Source organism: Pyrus communis, chromosome 5, assembly GCF_041283825.1.
Source record: "Pyrus communis isolate YQ-2024b chromosome 5, ASM4128382v1, whole genome shotgun sequence".
Classification (NCBI taxonomy): Eukaryota; Viridiplantae; Streptophyta; class Magnoliopsida; order Rosales; family Rosaceae; genus Pyrus; species Pyrus communis.
The window spans coordinates 4,980,637-5,001,274 of NC_142569.1; the positions used below are offsets into that span (position 1 = coordinate 4,980,637).

The 20,638-nt window shown below is 38.4% G+C and overlaps 2 protein-coding genes across 4 annotated transcripts; one reads left to right on the top strand and one right to left on the bottom strand.

Moving 5' to 3' along the window:
• The first annotated feature begins 1,529 nt into the window (after positions 1-1,529).
• Positions 1,530-4,504, top strand: LOC137726883 (uncharacterized). Its single transcript, XM_068465835.2, has 6 exons — positions 1,530-1,723; positions 2,112-2,280; positions 2,413-3,012; positions 3,174-3,609; positions 3,769-3,850; positions 4,128-4,504. Exons 1-6 carry the CDS (start codon positions 1,694-1,696, stop codon positions 4,329-4,331), a joined length of 1,521 nt encoding a protein of 506 aa, XP_068321936.2. The 5' UTR covers positions 1,530-1,693; the 3' UTR covers positions 4,332-4,504.
• A 3,206-nt stretch (positions 4,505-7,710) lies between these two features.
• On the bottom strand, positions 7,711-14,400 carry LOC137726567 (auxin response factor 6). 3 transcript variants are annotated; one of them, XM_068465503.2, is made up of 15 exons: positions 13,435-14,394; positions 13,178-13,250; positions 12,492-12,604; positions 12,189-12,287; positions 12,049-12,105; positions 11,811-11,966; positions 11,539-11,623; positions 11,217-11,307; positions 10,953-11,117; positions 10,751-10,873; positions 10,441-10,516; positions 10,102-10,249; positions 8,869-10,010; positions 8,551-8,741; positions 7,711-8,165 (listed from the first exon to the last, which is right to left on the bottom strand). In XM_068465503.2, exons 2-15 carry the CDS (start codon positions 13,218-13,220, stop codon positions 7,967-7,969), a joined length of 2,688 nt encoding a protein of 895 aa, XP_068321604.2. In that variant the 5' UTR covers positions 13,221-13,250; positions 13,435-14,394; the 3' UTR covers positions 7,711-7,966. The 3 variants fall into 3 exon arrangements, with proteins under 3 accessions (XP_068321604.2, XP_088550019.1, XP_088550020.1); XM_088693893.1 differs by having other exon boundaries at positions 13,178-14,400; XM_088693894.1 differs by lacking the exon at positions 13,178-13,250 and having other exon boundaries at positions 13,435-14,224.
• Between the last annotated feature and the right edge of the window lie 6,238 nt (positions 14,401-20,638).

A 20,638-nucleotide genomic window follows, 5' to 3' on the forward strand; every position in this document is an offset into this window, starting at 1 on the left:
TCCTTACTTTTTTATCTTATTATCTTTATAAAAAAAAAATTAATATAAGATATTAACGTAATTTAACCGTGATCATTCAAATAAGAAATGAGAGAAAAGAAGAAATATTAATAAGGGAGAGAATCCTCCTCTCAAATATAAACCCAAATATCTATTGTGATTATTAATATATTCTGACAATAATTAGTTAAGACTAGTGCTAAATAAATCTGAGATTATTCTCACGTATATTCAATCATACATTATATGGTTCACTCATTTTTCTTATTCTTGTTTTATTATGCAGAAATTGTTCGATTATTCGTTCAATCTATGATCAAGCTACGTGATCAAAAATATAGATAAACAAGATTATGCCTCCTAACAAGATCTTTTTTGGATTTTTTTGTGAGGATTTTAGGGATTCGTAAATCCTGTTCATTCTTCATACATCGTGCGGTCAGTTTTTATCATATACTGTTTGTATTTAATTTTAAATAAAAATATTTAAAATGATTTCTAATCGCATAATATACGATGAACAGATATGATTTACGGATTTTCAGAATCCTCATAAATTGGATCCGACAAGAATCCGGTTTCATCCCTCCAACTACACGGTTGAATTTGAGATGAAATGAAATGTAAAAATTTGGAAAAGTGATCTTGCGAAATCCAGTATTTGTTCAAAACTTCATATAGTGGAATTGCGACTAAAAGAAACTTTTCAAAGTGTGGTGGGGGGCCATGAAGATGTTGAATCAGACAATTAGTCTAAATACGAAGGTGATCATCCATTAAGATAAGCTTGATTGAAGATAATCAAAGATTAGGGGTCACAAATTAGGTGATTAGATTAGATTGGCCAGTAATTTTTATTTTTCACTGTGATTTTCTTAAAGCAGAAGGGTAAAATTCTTTTTATAGTAAATTTTTTTGATTGATTGATTGATTTTTGACCCACATGCACAGTTCAGTTTCTATGCAGAGCAAACTGAAATCCCACTTTTCATCATTGCCACTGTTCGAAACCCCTCTGACTTTAATCATTTGTTCCATTTACATAATTTACTTTGTCCTCTTGCTAAAAGACAAGGGAAATAACAAAAAAAAAAGGGCTGTCTCAAAGTAAATTTCTATATGAATTTTTTGATACATCACAATTCAACGTTATTTTCTACGTTAATTTTATAAAATATTATGTTAAAAAATAAGATAGGAATAAATTCACAAAGGATTCTACTTACAAGAAAATTTCGAACATTCAAATATATATATAATATAAAAGAAAAAATAATAATAATTGGGTCTCTTAAAAATCGGCAATTCCTCGTTGCCTCTGGTTAGGAAGCCCGCCAGCCACAATTTAAGAGGCTGGTCTGCAGATTTGTGCCACGTCATATGGTCCCGGTGAATGTGGGTCCAAGTAATGACGTGTCAGGATCAGAAAGAAGTACAGCACGGCCTTATGCTGCAGAGGAGCCGAACTAAACGAAAATCATCCTATCTTGTAAGTTTATAACTAGGAACTTTGAAAACACCCCTGTCTCTGTCTGCCTACCAACAAAATACAGAGAGAGAGAGAGAGAGAGAGAGAGGAGAGAGAGAGGATTCTACCCATTTAAAGGTTTCTTCTTTCTTTGTTGTTCCTCAGAATGATATTGTAGAGAGAAAAGAAGGTTCTTTTAGAGAGAGAAAGTTAGAGAGAGATCTAATGGAGTACGAGAGGATACACAAAGCTCAGGTAAATTTAACAAAAACCCATGTCTGTTTTTTCTAACTCTCCTTTTTTATGTTCTTTTGGAGATGAATGGAGCTTTATTCTCTTTGGTTGTGGAACTTTTTGTGAACGAATTTTACTTTCAGGGGTTGTTTCCAAATTGCATGAATTTGGTTGAAACTTGAATTTCAAAAAAAAAAAAAAAAAAAAAAAAAAAAGAAACCCCTTGGACTGGCTTCTGCTGCAATATATATGTGCTTAATCAAATTTGGATATGATTTTAGTAATTTGATTAATTGGGTTTGTTTAATTAGTTGGTTTTGTTCACAAAGATGATAGCTTTTAGCATTTTTTGAGTAGTGGACTGAAAGGGTAATTACCTTTACTGTCTCATTTTTCTTTCCTCTTTCAGACTGGTATAATTTCTCCCAGTAAATTGAGGATGAAGCTCATAGGGCCTCACCATCATAAAACGAAGGATGGATCAAACAGTAACTCCTCAAGAACTTCGCCCTCGAAGCTTGCCGATTCCGAGTTCGTGAAGAATAGCTTGTTAGACCCCATGAATGGAGATGAGGAAGGTTTGTCTTTCCTCTTTTGATTCAAAAATTTGTAACACGAGCATCGATTAATCCCAGCTTAGTTCTCCAATGGATTTCCCATGCGTTGCGCAAATGCTAAACCGTTTACTGATTAAGTCTTATGCTGTCCAGTTCAATCGTCCAGTTTGGAAGTTGCGTCCATGAATTTGTCGAGTGCAGCGGCATTGGACCTTGGACAAAGTGATCAACCTTCTTGTCAACCAAAGGAGTCGTTGCCACGAGAAAATGGCGATGGCGGTCGTGTTAAATTGCAGCATTATTCAAAGGGTGAGAGCGGTAATTCATGCGCAATTCACCCCGTGAGAATGATGGATGACGAAAACCTTGACTATGATAGTAATGCTAGTTCATCCAGTTTCGAGTTTCATAAAGGGGAGAAGTCGGTACATAAGCACCTCTCGAGAACGCTTTCAAGAACTATGCCATCGAAGTGGAACGATGCCGAGAAATGGATAATGAACAAGCAAATTGTACAAGCAAATTTTCCCAGAAAGAGTAATTTACAAAACCAAACAATTCGTTTGCCGGTGACATGTATGGTGAGGGTGGCTCCGGAGTCTACTAACTACGATTATAAGCCAAATGGCAGAGGAGCAGACACAAAGCGGGTCGATTTCTGTCAGCCTGCATCGCAGATTGGATTCGATAAGTTCTCTTTTGTCCCGTCGGAGTCTCACTTGTGTTCTAAAAGTACTGTGGAAAACGCTGCAGGTACGCTTTCATTGGCTTTAAGAACTTCATGTGGTACTTTGTTATGTTATGTAGGATTTGTACTTCTTGTGGTTGCATTACTTTTAGCTTCCTTGTTCGTAGACTTCAATGTGTATAGCCAGAGGCAGAGGAAGTTGACCATTTGCTTTCGGTTTATGCAGGCACTGCTGCCATAAGATCAGTCTCAATGAGAGATATGGGAACAGAAATGACACCGATCCCGAGTCAAGAGCCTTCAAGGACTGCTACTCCTGAAGGGGCAACAACCCCACGCCGCAGCCCAACTTCTTCAGTGCCGTCAACTCCCCGAGGAGGTGCACCGGCTCCCACACCTACCACGGATGGCGAATCACAGCCACGATTTGAAAACAACAAAAGACAATTGTCAGAAGAAGAATTAAAGCTCAAGACAAGAAGGGAGATTGTAGAACTTGGTGTTCAGCTTGGTAAGATGAACATTGCCGCTTGGGCAAGTAAAGAGGAGCAGGAGAAGAAACTTTCCGCTGAAAAAGCTGATGCGACCGAACTTGAGCGGATTGAGTTTGAAAAACGAGCAGCGGCCTGGGAGGAAGCTGAAAAATGTAGACATACAGCAAGGTTTCTGCTTCAACCCAATAACCCCCATTCTTTTAGAACTTCGTTTGGATCACCTTTTTGCGTTGCTTTGTAATAGAGTACTGCTATGCATTTCTACTAGAAACCATGTATGTATGTTCTGCCATCCTAACATGACTAGAGAATGCTAACATTTCTCAGATACAAGCGCGATGAAATCCAAATCCAAGCATGGGAAAGTCAGCAGAAGGCAAAACTCGAAGCAGAGATGCGGAGAATAGAGGTATTTAAAGTTCTTTTCATTTCGCATCTCTAGCCAGCAGAACTGTTCTATTTTCGAGTCTGAAACCTTGGCCGATATTTCTTTTGAATTGTATTGAACTGGTTCAGTGAGCTCCAGTTATTAACTTTATACCTGGTGATTGGGAAGTATTGTGATTTATGCTTTTCTTGACTCTCAAGAAACTGCGTTGGTACTTCGTAACGATATGGATATGATACGGAGGATTTTGTGGTTGGAAACTTTTGTTTGTCTTGACTAATTCAGGACTACTTTTCAGGCTCAAGTTGAACAAATGAGAGCGCAAGCTCAATCCAAGATAATGAAGAAGATAGCACTAGCAAGGCAAATATCCGAAGAGAAACGGGCAGCAGCTGAAGCTAGAAAGAATCAAAGTGCAGAGAAAACTGCAGCTCAAGCAGAATACATCCGCCAGACTGGACGAATGCCATCATCTCATTACATTTGTTGCGGTTGGTTGTGATAAAACCTGAAACAAAATATAGAAGAAAAGCTTCGTACGAGGAGCGTATGTTTTCAGTACACATTATGATTGAAGGAGTTTGTGTATGATATGCAAACTTTATATCCAGAGAGCAACCAGTGTGTTGTTAGATGAAGTAGATTTTTCAGTAGATGCATATGAATGTTGAGGTATCTATGTTCCAACATTGTTTGCATCCTCTCTCCCCCCAACTATCTGAGATTGGAGGAAAAGAAGAGAATAAATAGGAACTGTTGAGACAACAATCTAAAAGCCATTCGAGAGTAAAATTTTGGGAGTTTTAACGAAAAGCTCACGGTATTGTTCATTTGAACGAAAAATCATATATTTACACTAAAAAAATCACTCATACTATTCATTTTATTTTTTATTTTGTCCTTATCATTAAAACTCAAAGTTTTCAAGCTTTTTTTCATTAGTTTTTCTTAAAATTTTATGGGGTTAAGCTAAATTATCATAATCCTTTTCTAGAGATGATTGTCTTTGTCGCTAGACTGGTACCACCGAAAGCGGAAATTCTCTCTTTCAAACTCTCAACGGTGTGCATCAAGTAGGGGATGTGAATGACCGGTCGACCAATAGTACTGAGTCGTCGGTCGACCAACAATATTGAGTCCTTGACTGGCCTCTCACAGCCGCACTTACATGCGCACAACTAGGATCTGCATAAGAGACTACCTCAAGGTGAAGGTCACTTTACCTTAAATTAAGGCCCACTACCATCAAATTCTTGAACCTATTTCAACCCAAAAAGAAGAGCAGTCTAGAAAATCCTGGGATCCTAGCCCTAAGATACCTGGATATAGGTGTGCCCAGTCCCACTTGAAATTCAATAGGACACCTTTCAATTCCCAAGTCAAGTCTTCCTACCTCAATGACAAAAAGCTTTCCCCTTTGTGTATTGTTTAATCAAAACCCACATGCTTGTGCACACCCCGAGAGTTGGAGGGCTCTTTTATATTTGGCACCAACAATGCCATAGGCCAGGCCACATAATCTAGACCAAAACTTTATTGATGCTCCAGAGTATTCAATAATTTAGATGTTTTATTGTTAAATTTAACGGTTAAAACATTATGATCTAGACCAACAATGCCCTAGGCCAGGCCACATAATCTAGACCAAAACTTTATTGATGTTTTGGAGTATTTGGTAATTTGGGTGTTTTACTGTTAAATTTAACGGTTAAAACATTATGACTTAGGCCAACAATGCCCTAGGCCAGGCCACATAATCTAGACCAAAGCTTTATTGATGCTTCGGAGTATTCGGTAATTTGGATGTTTTATTGTTAAATTTAACAGCTAAAACATTATGAGTACGGAATACTCCATAGCACCTAAGAAAGTTCCAACCTAAACACCTCTAGGCATGCTTCAATCATGGCTTAACATACAATTTTCAGCATCCACTTTTTGGAACTTGTTTTCTGATAAACTAAATAATAATTCCCTCCATAATCATACTTTCTGGGTTGCTTATGTTTACATTAACAATCCTTGCAAGCAAAGAAATTTTTATTCGTGCCACTCGTTATATGTTTACTAAAATTAGGTATTGAATTATATAATCATCCTGATTCTTTACTTTCTTGCAGTTGATAAAATTAGGTATCAAAATTATTTGATTCTTAACGTCTTCGTGCGTTTATTAACGCATATAAAATTGAAAGAAAAATAGAAGTTTCACTTTAAAATTTGTAATCAGATGCCTAAAGAATCAAGAATAAGTTCCATTATGTTTTTCCCCCTTCGAAATCAAGATTAAAGCATCAACTAGGAGTCTAGGACACAACATTTGGAAGAAATTAAAAAATAAAAAATAAAAAATAAAAAAAATCTTAACAATAAAATGTTGGAAATCTTAATGAAACACTTCCGGTACTGTTCATTTTTAATGTTAAGGACATTTTTATCTTGAAAAGTCATTCCTGGTATTATTTACTTACACCTTTATTTTATTTTATTTTATTAAAAACTAAAGTTTTTAAGAACTTTTTGTTGTTAGTTTGCTTAAAATGTTGAGATCATATATAATTTATTTTCTCCAAAGGCTTTGGACCGAGCTTCATTCAGGTAGACACAATAAAGGTGACTTAAAGTGTTGATGCTCATCTTGTCTGTTTACACAAAGATGGAGACTTTGGTTCAGTGATGCTGCTGTGGATGACAGAGCAGATGGGGTCTTGCAGAAAACTGACCATGCAAATTACAATACTAGTTCAAGGAAAAGGTTACTGAGTCACTGCCCCTTCGTATAATTGTATGGCCAACCTACCTTTTCCAAGGGCTGGGTCCTATCATTGCTGAAGAGGGTGCCCTACCTCTGTCACCATTCCATCCCTCTTAAGAGTCCCCTCTGTGTAGATAGCCCCACAATATGCATCAGAAAACCCAGACTTTCGCTATCAATTTGACCTTTACTCATTCACCATCAGGTCCACTAATCACTTTAGTGGTAAACTTTTTTGACCATCAAACTTTAAGTTAAACGTTAGTTACGGTACAGACATTTACTTAATATATACACTATCTGATAAGTAAATGCTATAACCAAGTTATATTCTTTGACCATCTTTTGAACCAAAATGCATTCTTTGTGACTTATCTCATTTGTTGACATCTGTTCCTTCATTTGAATGACATTTAACAGTGTTAGCTCTTCAACTTATTTGTTCAACAAAAATATTAAAAACTAAAGATAAATTAAGTCCAAAGAACACATGTCACTGAAGTAGATAGGACACAAAGAGGCCACTGAGGATTTTCGATGCAAAAGATTTGAACTCATTTGTTCGACCCTTTATTTGACGCTATAAATATACATGCTCAACAATTTATTTAATAAAATGATATTCTTGATGTCTATTTGTACCGCATCTCTAATAGAGAGAAAACCTACATATGCTGGTGGACGTTACCTCTACTAGATAGATGGTATAAATAAATGACAAGTGTAACATTACTCGAATAAAAATAAAAATAGCGTTTAATTTTGAGAACATGCATGCCGACACAGCATGGGACCTCAAATAATTGTGAATGAAGGTTTTGATAAAAACATAAGTGTCATTGGTTTAGACTTTTGAGATCAAGAAAAGTAATCATGATATTCTGCTTTTGAATGCACATATGAACCATGAATCATGTGTATATATGAACATTCAAATGAACCATGAATCATGTGTACATGAAACATGAGAAAATCAGGTATTTTGATATGCATGTAGTGTGTAGAGCATTCACTCTTGCAGCCGAAATTCCGAGTTCATTTCCCCCTCCTCCAATATTGCTTAGAAAAAGCCATGCATACATGACGGTTCATATACAATTTAGAGAATGCCATACAGTCACGAACATGCTGCAATATACCTTTTTAAGGCTATTTTCACAAACATTCAAGTCTCCTACTACATATGCGTTGTACGTATTTGAAATACAAGGAAATAACGAAAAGAGATACGCATCGTTTAATTACAGTATTAGCTTATATATAAACTAAGCTTTAAAGCTACAGTATTAAGCCGCCCTCCCAACTCTTCAAAAAGGGTTGGAGAAGTTGGGAGGAGCTGCAAATATTACATAAGAGAATGGTATCTTAACCGGTTAAGTTGTTCAATACTCGAGTGACCCCACGGACGTTATCCCGCTGCTCAAGTTTCTTGAGTCCTGCCGGCTTCCATAGTCGTCGCAACTATTGTCTGAGAGCCTCTGATTTGGGACTGACTTTAGAAGTTCGAGGCCTCGTTTTCCCATTTGCTGAACTTCTTGTGGTGAGAGTATTTTGATACACCACACGCTATTTACAAACTCCCTGGTATCAGCATAAACACAACGAATCTAGAGTTAGACAATCAATAACAGAATTCAGACGAAAGAAATTTTGGGGTGCACCGGAAAGTTTACTGTCAAGCGGTCAATATTTCAATCGAGCCTAAATATATGCAAGTCATTCGCTACAAAATTGGAAACCTAGTCCACATGGAAATTAACTCGTTCCTACTTAGAACATTTAAGCAATGACAAAAATACTAAACAAGTTTTCTCAACAACGCCCAGTCTTAACTCTGCACAACTTACAGCTAGAGGAACTCTTGTTTTAAGTCTCCGAAAGTTCAGACTCAAGTGGACTCATGCATTTTTTTATCCTACAATTCATAGCTAGGAAAAAAAATTAAATTATAGAAGTGGGAACTCACGGCCAGGGGTCATCCCCGAGGAGAAGAACATCATTCTCCCGGTCAACAAATACAAGCTGCCAGCCTGATCTCACAGGGTCGTCCAACTCGCCTTCAAGGCCAAACATACGAGCAAGCTCGTTACGTAGCTCTTGGTAGCTGCTGAACTTGGTAATGTCAAGTGACCTCCCAAAGGACCCTGACTTATATACCTGCAAATAATTATGGTTTTGTTTAGAAGACGACAACATTTTAAGGCCACTATCATATCACTTGAGGTCTAGTTGAAAATTGAACTTTACAAAAGAATATAACCTTAAACAGGCCATTGCAACTTACCTTAACAAAATTTCTGTTTAGCAGGTCTCCACTGTCTGCATTTTCTGAAGACTGCGGGAAACCCGATTCATGAATACAACTAGAAGGTGTACCTGCTGGATTAAGTGAAAAATCAGAGCCTGCAGTGCTCATGTAATTAGAAGGAAAATGCATGGTTGTAGAACCACAATCGCCACCAACTCCTCTAAGATTTGACATCCCGCCTTGCATTATAAGAGGTGAGGACTCTATATTGACACCGAATAAAAGATGGCCTTGAGGATCAGTACCACCTTCTTGGTCTAATGAGCACTCTCTCCCTGGAAAAGGTGGCAACGAAATAGAATTCTGAGACATAGGAGTGTGGGGAGGTCCAAACTGTTCCACCCGGGGCAGAACACACTGAGAAACTCCAGAGGAAAGAAGAGGGTCAATCGCTGCTCGCTTTGATGGCCAGCCATCAGAAGATATTAATTGATTGGTTCTAGGCAGGTTAAGCAGGTGGGATGATTCATCCTGTGGAAATGAACCCATGAGATTGTGCAAGGGAGATATAACAGTGCTGGTAGCAGGGTTCCCATTAGAATCAGAAAAACTCTGTTGATGGCATAGCGTTGTGACAACTTGCAAAGATGGCGACTGGGATTGAGAGGCGGAAGCAAACTGAGTCATGGAAGAGACAGCACTTGGAATCTGCTGATGATCAACTAATTGCTGCTGCTGCTGATTACTGAAAGAATTCTGATGCTGCAATTGCTGCTGAAGAAGGTGAGACTGAGTTTGCGCCTGAGGCTGTGACTGGCGATGGTTCTCTTGAACACCTTGGAGAAAGGCTTGTTGAGAATGAGATTCTTGCACCATCTGGGGCTGCATCAAGGCAGCAGACCTATTGCTATTAGGGAGGCTTTGCGGCTGCTGGAACTGCAGAAGGGATGTAGGTAGCGGTCTGGAAGGATCTACAGCCCTCATCTCTTGAAGTGCGGCTGCAGCCATAGCTTGGTACATGTCTGATTGTAAGCCAATCATAGAAGCATCAAGTCTTGGCTGCATCCATGGTGTGACCCCCATGCCAGGAAAGTTCAGCGATTGCATTCCATGGTCTCCATTGTTTCCTTGAAGCCACACGAGTTGAGAATTCATGCCAAGGTCGTCGTCCCTCATACCTGAGAGAATAAAGATTTTCTTACTGCCGCAATTCTAGAAGATATAAAATCGGGAGTTAAATAGCCTAGATCTAGCAGTAAATGAGCATACCATTGAAAGAGGGTAGTCCAGGTGTCCATGGTCGCTTAAGCCTAAGCTGGAAAGGAGACGGATACAAGGGAAATGTTGTTAATGGTTCAACCTCCCACAGTGAGACTCTTGGCTGTCTCTCCCCTGCTGTGGATTCATCCCAACCCACCTGAATTAAGTTAAGATTATCCATGAATGTTCCAGCAAAGTTGCAAAAGATGTAAAAATAAATAAAAAAATTCTTGAGGAATTTAACCCGGATCTATCCAAAAAAAAAAATATTCAGTTTACGATATGCAATACAGATCTACTTATATATACAGATGTATATGTATAATTATTAATAATTATACAACAAACCTTGACTGAACGCCAATGTGAATTAGGCCACCGAGCTGGATCTAGGTCACTTATGCCAGTTATTGTTCCCATGTAGCTGATAATGTATAATTGTCAGATACCAACCAATAAAACTTGCAACTTCTAGAATAAAAATAATATGAAGGAGGCTAGCAGTGTTCAATGTACCAACACCCAACCCATAAATTTATTATTTTTTTCGTAACGAGATTACAGGCATCCAAGACTTATTGAAAGGAGAGAAGAAGCATTCGGAATTATCTAGTAATCGTCTATAACATCCTTAACGAAATAAAAGTTTAGGACCTACCGGCGGACACTTGATTCTTCTGTTTCAAACAACATCCGAAAACGCATGCCAACAGAAATGCAGGTATGATAGACCGCTTTAATGTACTTGGCCAGGGGAATGACAAACTCAGATGGGCTAGCCCTGCATGAAAGGTGCGTAAGTTTCAGGGGAAGTGATAAACCTAAAAGACCTGGTATCATCAGCCTACATAGACTCATACCTTGGATTATAAAATATGGTGAACGGACTACTTGTTGCAGCTGCGTGAGCTGCAGCAGCAAGAAGTCCCAAGTGCATGCTATCGCTTGATAAAACTGATGAAGGCATCACAGTTTGTTGTCGGTTAGCTCTCCGGATGCCAAGGAGTAGTTGATTCTTTTCATTCCTGCAAGCAGGCAAAAAAATAGTATGAACATTGCAAAAGATCACATTGTTTATATGACCAAAACAAAAGAACACAGCAGAGAACGGGTGAACAGCCTACCAGATGAAAAGGACCGAGTCTCCAGCAACAAGTCTTTTAGCACTTACAAACACACTCCAACCCGTTGTAAGAAGGTGCCTTTTGGGCTGGCCTAAAATAGAAAAAAAATCAACAAACATGTCAATAATCACTTCATGGAATGAAAGGCCTTGTAACATGATATTCTCACTATTCAAGTCGGGAAACTAAAAGAAGTTGCAATGGCGGGAAAGTACTCATCTAAAGTCAAACTTAATTCTCAGTCTACTTCACTCATTCAAGATACGAAGAGAGGTTTAATATTTTCTCCACTTTTCATGAAAATTCTCCTTAGCAAACTCACCCCGAAAAATGTGTCTAAACTTCCATTCATTATCATGCAAATCCCTTGCAATTAACTCTTGCGCTGGTGGTTGTTGGGAGAAATCCTGCATGTCAAAAAATATATATTCAGAAACAAAATAGAGATTAAAAACATGGAAAATACTATAATATTCAGACAGAACCATTAACCGTCATTTTTCCCTGAGACAAAGTGCCAGAACTATTGTACAAACCCTAGTAACTAGCTCAAAAGTGAAGGTCATACTGCATATAGTTAATTAGAGAATTTACCAATGGAGGAAACACTTTTTCAGCTGCCCGGCGAGGAACAGAGAAACCACCATGGGTACTTGTGTCACTGGCTGTCAAGGTTTTACAAAAATAATTTGTTGGCTGTTTGTTTGGGCTGCCCAACCCTGCTGGAAGGTAGCCATCCTTTTGCTCTTGCTGCAGATGAAGGTTATATACAGCATGAGAGCAAAGGATAAAGAACAAAAATTTCAAAGCCAATCAAGGCAAAGTGGCATACCAGATTTAGCGGTTGCAAAGTCATTTGTGCATACACCTCATCTGTCTCAACATCTGCCTGCAGTTACCAACATCGATCTTTTAGAAACCAGCATATAGGAATATTAAGAACCAGAACTAACCAAACCAAACAAGCCTTACATGCATTGTCACATTGTGGAGTTGACAGATAAGCTGCGGTGGCAAGCTTGGATGGTTGGGAATATGAGCATCCACTTCCTTGTTGGTTGATGCCGCAACCTACATTATGAAGCATTACAGTTTGCATAGAAGGAAAATAAATAAAAAGTAGAACATTTACAGAAGATTGATCACACAGAATATCACATCTGTTGCATAAAAAGTTGGCAGAAACAAATTCATCCTTTCGCAAACATAAATTGACAAATAAAACGACACGCCACTAAATTTGCAAGGAAGAACTGACAAATTATTTACACAAACCTGTTCGCTGTGACCTTGAGGAAAATAAACTACACGGCTCCCAACAGCGGGCAAAGAAACAAGGGGACCGGCACAAGCATGCCAAAGTTCAGAATTCAAAACTTTCTTCTCCCCTACAAAATGGAATTCAAGAAAACAAAGACCAATTAGAGCCAACACTTGGTTTCAGAATTTGATTACAAATCCACCAATTAAAGAATACAAATAAATACTAAAATGTCATCCGAGGGCCTTATTATGGAGGGAAATAAATTTTCCATCCGTATATGGACTTCTGGAAATTATGGTTAACTTTCAAATTTCACACTAATTTTTTATCTTCCAAATTTAGAAAGAAGGCCAGATCAAGCCCCTGCCAGCTGAGAAAATGGTGGAAAGAGAAGAAACCAAACAATAAATAAGAAGCTTTCTGGGATTTGGGTCTCCAGGAGCAAAGGAAAAGTAGAAAACAGAGAGAGAGAGAGAGAGAGAGAGAGAGAGAGAGAGAGAGAGAGAGAAGAGAGCTTAACACAAGTGCTAACTTGGGTTATGAAAATTCTAAAATCTAATTTTTCCCCAAAATTTCTTGGCAACCAAACAGAACTATCAACATCCTAAATCCATACAACATATTACAACTATATCTACATCTCAGTTTAAAATCCTGGCAAAAATTAAATTCTGCAAGCAACATTAATTGACCCTACCTTCCTGGGATTGAGGACTAAAACCAGCAGAAGAGAGCCTCATTATTCGCAGAGATTCAAAAACACTGGAAGCCTAAAAATTGACTCCACAAAAAGTTATTCAACCCCAGTCACAATCACAACAATTTAACACCAAAATTCACCCAAATTACAGGACAATCGTTTTCTTCCCCTCTTTTTTTTTACTGCAAAATATCATATTTCACCATCACACATTCAAACCCCCCAAAGAAACAAACTTTCTTGCAAAACTTTACCAGGAAATCACAAAAGCATGAAGCTTCACATTCATGCAAAGTTAAACAAAAGAACCCTCAATTCCCCAAGTCCTGAAACTTCAAATGAAACTGGTTTCGCTGATAAGAACGATCAATTTCAGCCTCATTCGCACTTAGCCAGCCTCAATCAAACCACCCAAAATGTCCAATCTGCAACTAAAGACTTCATGCAACAATCTTCAACAAACCCACATCACCATTTGTGACTAACAGAGCTTCAAAGTCACAGATTGTACACTCCCAGATAGTCCAATCTCAGAAACCGAGCAATTACAGCAATAACCCGGCAAAACCCAGAAGCCTAAAACCCCAACTGTGCTAAGAGAATCCCCAGATCTCAGCCTCAGAACACAAAGTTGCTTGTGCCACCATGAAAGCAGGAAAGGACCAGATCTCAAACAGCAAGGAGCCCAAGTAAAAGCAAGATGCAGTCAAATGGCCTGTGCATTATTCTGAGAGGAAACTGAAAGGTACGCGATGATCAACTCTGCACAAAATAGGCTAACAGATGACAGAAACAGAGACTGTTGAGGAAGAATATATGCACAGATGGAGAATCCAAGAGTTGGGTTTGCTTCCAAACTTTCCACTAATGGAAACACAAGGTTTGCTGCTGTGTGTGGTAAGCGGTGGTGGTGGTAGTGATTGTTCTAGTACACCACTAGTGCTTGCTCGCTTTGCCAGTATTGCTTTACCTCTCTCTCTCTCTCTCTCTCAGCTTCAATCAATCAAAAGCACAACCGCCATTATTTTTGGCTGTCTTTTTTATACCAAGGGAACAAGTAATTTATGAAAGACTTTAGGGACGGTATGAGAGAGAAAGTGTCAGATTTTTAGACGAGAAGGTTTTGCAAATTTTCCTTTTTCATTTTTCTTTTTTGATTAACTGGGTTTTCCTGCTTATTTTTTAGCTTTTGAGTCTTGAAATGAAAGAACAATGGACACAATCGTGATGATTATTGCAGAAATGCCCTTATAAAGTAGAGAGTGCTAATGGGGAAGAACTATAGAGCAGGGTAATAAGAAAATAAGTCGTTTTTAAAAGTAATGGTATTGTTATCGACGCTTATAAGTGTTTTTTTTCTTTCTTAAATATAGAAATTTAGAGTATACGATAAATTTTTTAGAGTGTTAATAATAGCATGTTTCTAATATACTGTTATTGACGGGATAAAAATTTGAACTTATCTATAAGGAACGGTTACATAGCCATTCTCAACTATCCTGACTTGTAGTCATAACCAGTTGCATGGCAAAGCCCTCGCTTGAGTGATGGATAAAAATATAAAGATGTATGACTAGTTAAACGGTAGAATTCCTCACGTATGCAACCGTTTGCATGGTGAAATTTCTTGCATGATTTGTGAAATAGAAAGAAAAAAATAAATGTATAACTATTTACACAATAAAATCTCTCAGGTTATACAAGAGATAGAAAAAAGACAATGTAAAACTAGTTAAATCCCTTACTTGATGTGGAAGATAAAAATATAAAGACGTATGATTAGTTAAACGCAAGAATCCCTCATGTGGAGATAAAAAGATAAAAATGTACGACTAGTTGCACGGTAAAATTTTTCGTGTGATGTGAGAAATAGAAAAAGAAAAATATATGTGTAACTTATTACACTGTAAGATTTCTCACGTAAGGCCATCTCCAACCGATGGTTGGCCAAAGGGCTCGTTTTAGCCCTCTGGCCCTCCAAGATTCTCGATATTAATATTTTAATGAACAGTACATGGCCATATTTGCCTCCATCTCCAACCGAGGGCCAGAGGGCTCGTTTTAGCCCTGCCACAAAAAACCGTCTCCAACCGAGGGCCAAACATAATTTATTATTTAAAAACTACAACTTAAATTCAAATCCAACAGCTAAGTGATGTCAGCTAGCCGTTGGATTTGAATTTTTCTTTTGCTATAAATAGGGTGTATATTGGGCTATAATTCACACAACTTTGAATTCAATCTATTTCAATTCAATCTTTTTCAATTCAAGTTTGCAATGAATTCCAACTTTGGATCCTCTTCGGATTCCAACTGGGGGTCCTCATCCAATTCCAAATTGGAAGCAAAATGGGCGCAAATGAGACTAGAAGATGAGGAGTGTGATGAAGAAGTTCAAGTAAGGCGCAACAAACAAAACATGGCAGCAACCATGGTGTGTCAGCCAACTGAGGAACAACCTTAATGGGGTGGCTCTATTGCTGGTTGCTCTTACAAATCACGAAACAGAGCGATGTCGCATGCCTATCTGATGAACAACTACTTCAACCCTAACTCGGTGTACACAGAATAGGATTTCAGACGTCGCTTCTGGATGAGACGTCATGTCTTCGAGCGTTTACTTCGTGATGTCCAGCAAGTCAATCCATATTTTCGACGGAAGTTGGACAAAGCATGCCGCCTTGGTTTCTCACTTCATCAGAAGGTTACTATTGCACTTCGAATGATGGCCTATGGCTCCCCAACTGATTCTATGGATGAAACTCATGGTATGTCTGAGTCTACATGCCTTGATACTCTTCAACAATTTTGTAACACAATTGTTCAGGTTCATAAAAAAGAGTACCTCTGCGAGCCAAATCAAGAATATCTGAATTGGCTCATTCGCAAAGCTGAAGACCATGGGTTTCCGGGCATGATAGGGTCATTAGACTGCATGCATTGGGATTGGAAGAACTGTCCTACCGGATTGCAAGTAGGCTTTAGCGGAAGGTCGAGAAAGCCAACTGTTGTGTTAGAGGCGATTGCCTCATAAGACACATGGATTTGTAATACTTTCTTTGGAGTCCCTGGATCCCAAAATGACATTACAGTTCTTGGGCGTTCACCCCTCTTCAATAACTTAACGGAAGGTAAAGCACCTCAACTTCACTACTACATCAATAACCGTCAATACAATATGGGGTATTACTTGGCAGATGACATCTACTCAAAGTGGGCGACACTTGTCCAAACAATTCCAAACCCTAGGAATGACGCAGAAAAGTTGTTTACCTTACACCAAGAGGCATACCGGAAAGATGTTGAGAGAGCTTTCGGTATTCTACAAGCACAGTGGAAGATTATTAACGAACCGGCAAGAGGGTGGAGTCGAGAAAATTTGGACTCCATCATGATGTCTTACATCATATTACACAATATAATAGTGGAGGATGAGCGAGATGAGTATATTGATGAAGAGTCCGATGACGACCAAGAAGATCCAAATAGGTCAAGAAGGGCTCGTGCAAAAATATATGATGGGCCTAATTTGCCTTTTAATCCAAGAACTGGTAGTATCTCTATAAATGAGTACATGAGGCTATAAAATGATACGTTCTCGTGCCACAAACAAGTACCTACAACATGATCTTGTTACACATCTTTGGGCCAAAAGAAGCATGGAGTAGGCGTTTAAGTTTTATGTTATTAAATGTTTTTTAAAATGTTGTTTAAGTTTCATTTTGTTAAATGTTTTTTTTTATGTTGTATAATTTGTATGTTGGTTAATGTTATTTAATGTTATTTCATATTGTTTAATGTTGTTTCATGTTACTTAATTTAATTTAATGTTGTATAATGGCATAGGAAGTTATAGGAAAAAAATATAATTTAAAAAAAAATATGAAACAAACTTTGTGAAATATAAGTTATAGGATAAAAATAGAATTTAAAATAAAATAAAGCAACTATGTGAAATAGAAGTTATAGGAAAAAATGGAATTTAAAAAAAATGAAACAAATTTTGTAAAATAAAAGTTATAGAAAAAAATAGAATTTAAAAAAAAATATTAAAAATAGAAGTTATAGGGAAAATTTTGTAAATAAAAAATAATAATAAAACTATTAAAAAAAAATAAATTCAAATGCAATGGCTCGCTAACGTCAGCTAAAGGGCTGGCCAGAAATACTGAGAATCTTGTCGGTTATAACCGACAAGATTCTCAGTATTTCTGGCCAGCCATCTAGCCCTCTCCGATTCCATGGGGCCCTCTCAAATGCCAGAGCCCTCTAGCCTAGCCCTCGGTTGGAGACAGTTTTCGGGCTATTTTCGGCCCTCTGAACCCTTCAATTGGAGATGGCCTAAATGTTGAGGCCCCTCAAATGAATAAGGAAACAAGTAGGTTGAGGCCCCCAGCTTATCTGCTGCAGCACGTGAAGACCAGCTCAGCGGCTCGCGCAACAGATGCAATAGGGCAGACGAATTGTCTGCGAGCAAGCGCACGGAAAGTATGTTTTCTACAACCCAAATTAAAGCGTTGCTAGCACCCAAAGGTTGGTGTGCCTCTTGAGTTTTGATCCAATGCGGCTAGCCCAACTACATCCAATTCAACGACTTACATCCAGTTTAATCAATATTAACGGTAATTGTAACATCCCACATCGTCCAGGGGAGTGATCCTTAAATGTATATTCCCATCCCTACCTAGCATGAGGCCTTTTGGGAGCTCACTGGTTTCGGGTTCCGTAGGAACTCCGAAGTTAAGCGAGAAGGGGGCTAGAGCAATCCCATGATGGGTGACCCACTGGGAAGTTGCTCGTGAGTTCCCAAAAAACAAAACCGTGAGGGAATGGTAAGCCTAAAGCGGACAATATCGTGCTACGGTGGTGGAGCGGACCCGGGAAGTGATCCGCCCCGGGCCGGGATGTGACAAATTGGTATCAGAGCCTAACCCTGGGCGCGTGTGTGCCGACGAGGACGTCGGGCCTCTAAGGGGGGTGGATTGTAACATCCCACATCGCCCAGGGGAGTGATCCTTAAATGTATATTCACATCCCTACCTAGCACGAGGCCTTTTGGGAGCTCACTGGCTTTGGGTTCCGTAGGAACTCCGAAGTTAAGCGAGAAAGGGGCTAGAGCAATCCCATGATGGGTGACCCACTGGGAAGTTGCTCGTGAGTTCCCAAAAAACAAAACCGTGAGGGAATGGTAAGCCCAAAGCGGACAATATCGTGCTACGGTGGTGGAGCGGACCCGGGAAGTGATCCGCCCCGGGCGGGGATGTGACAGTAATAAAAAGATTCAATGGCTCAAATTTAAATCCAACAGTCAAAGTAATATTATTAATTAATTCAAATCAAATCAAAACTCTATATATACTCATCCATTTGTTCACTAATCCATAAAAATCCAATTTTCTCATATTTCACTACCAAATATTTTTCTCGGAATTCAAATTATTTTACATCAAAATGTTCGTACATTATACAAAAACTAATTCCAAAATTGTTAGCGAAAAAAAAAATCAAAGAAATATAAAAGTTTAACAATTTATAAAATTGGGGATGGAAATTGTAGGTTCCTTACTATTAGAAAGAAAAAATGTCTAATCATACGTATAGATAAATAATTAAAAATAAGAAGTTAAAATTTGGGATTTCCCACGCCTAAAATTCCACTACCTATGGCGGTAAGAAAGCGGTTTGAAATTGGTATACAATGCATGGATTGATTAGATGGCACCATACATTTAAGGAATGGTGATAGGGTTTCATAATATTGCTCATCCACCCAGGATTCATGCACGGTCGATATGGGCCAACACGGATTCCATCTACACATGAAATTATGAAAGTGCTTTAATTTGATTCTTCCCATATTATGTCTACTACCAAACTTCAATTTTGGCTGCAAAGTGAATTGCAATAATAGTTTTATTGTAACATCTCACATCGTCTAGGGAAGTGGATTCTGTAAGCTTTATATGTATATTCTCATCTCTACCTAGCATGAGGTCTTTTGGGAGCTCATTAGCTTCGGGTTCCGTAGGAACTCCGAAGTTAAGCGAGTACGGGGCCAGAGCAATCCCAAGATAGGTGGTCCACTAGGAAGTTCTCGTGTGAGTTCCCAGAAACAAAATTGTAAGGGCGTGGTCGAGGCCCAAAGCGGACAATATCGTGCTATGGTAAAGTCGAGTCCGAGATGTGATGGGAGCCCAGGCCGGGATGTGATAATTTGGTATCAGAGCTAATCCCTGGCCGGAAATGTGCCGACGAGGATGTTGGGCCCCTAAGAGGGGTGGATTGTAACATCCCACATCGCCCAGGAGAGTGGATCATGTAAGTCTTATATGTATATTCTCATCTCTACCTAGCACCAGGCCTTTTGGGAGCTCATTGGCTTCGGGTTCCGTAGGAACTCCAAAGTTAAGCGAGTATGGGGCTAGAGCAATCCCTGGATAGGTGACCAACTGAGAAGTTCTTGTGTGAGTCGTGTGAATTCCCAAAAACAAAACCGTGAGGACGTGGTCGGGGCCCAAAGCGAATAATATCGTCCTACGGTGAAGTCGAGCCCGAGATATGATGGGGGCCCGGGTCAGGATGTGACACCTAACATATGAAATTCCAAGCATTTCAAGGAATAGTCTGGCTTTAGATGTTATTCTTAAAAAGAAAAAAAAAATTATTTGTGTGTTGAAAAAATAGTAGACATATATATATATATATATATATATATATATATATATATATATATATAAATTTTTCTTTCCAAAATGGTTGATTACTGTCTTCTCTGAGCATGACTCTAGACATGAACACATCTTTGTACCATCTAAAGTCGCTTAGAGTAGGACATCTCAGATTGCTGAGTTAATCATGGATCCTGAAGATGACATTACTAAGTGTTTCTATGAAATGTTCTATAATTGTGAATAATAATGTATTGACTGCATATGGGACTCCTTGACCAATATGCTCATCAAAGATTGATATTCCTTCTTCATCTTTTTTAACAGCGTTTTTTATTTCATTTATGGACTGTTCTATGAGATGTTTCTCCCACCAAGAATGGAGCACGAGCTCCTTCTCATAAGGAATCTCATTTCAATTTAACAAAAACCAGACGATCATTCTTGTAAGGATCGTGTGTAGTAATTGTATATGGATATTATATTCTTCCAAGAAGCACTACCAATGTTTTTTAAAATTAACTTGGATTTTTACCAAGGATTTAAAATCACTTCCTAAACGAATCATGTGTCTTTCACTTTATATTTCATTTGAAGAAACACGAATAATATGGTACACATGTTCTTTGCTCCTTCTGTAAGCATCATTGTTAAAAAAAAAATATCTACAAGTTGTGGCTTGATGAAATGCAATGAAATTATAGGAGATATTCTACTACGATAAATTTTTTTCTCATGTATAACTTGAAGTTCAGGTCGCCTTCGTTAAAGAAAGTTTATATGCCGTCCG

What these genes read in the sequence shown, in the direction of transcription:
- LOC137726883 (XM_068465835.2), top strand. Translation starts at nt 1,694, where the DNA reads ATGGAGTACGAGAGGATACACAAAGCTCAG. An exon ending in CATGAATGGAGATGAGGAAG is followed by an intron (nt 2,281 to 2,412) that starts GTTTGTCTTTCC and finishes TATGCTGTCCAG; the next exon opens with TTCAATCGTCCAGTTTGGAA. An exon ending in TACTGTGGAAAACGCTGCAG is followed by an intron (nt 3,013 to 3,173) that starts GTACGCTTTCAT and finishes CGGTTTATGCAG; the next exon opens with GCACTGCTGCCATAAGATCA.
- LOC137726567 (XM_088693893.1), bottom strand. Translation starts at nt 13,220, where the DNA reads ATGAGGCTCTCTTCTGCTGGTTTTAGTCCTCAATCCCAGGAAG. An exon ending in CTTTGCAACCGCTAAATCTG is followed by an intron (nt 11,967 to 12,048) that starts GTATGCCACTTT and finishes CTTCATCTGCAG; the next exon opens with CAAGAGCAAAAGGATGGCTA. An exon ending in TAAACAGAAATTTTGTTAAG is followed by an intron (nt 8,742 to 8,868) that starts GTAAGTTGCAAT and finishes AATTATTTGCAG; the next exon opens with GTATATAAGTCAGGGTCCTT.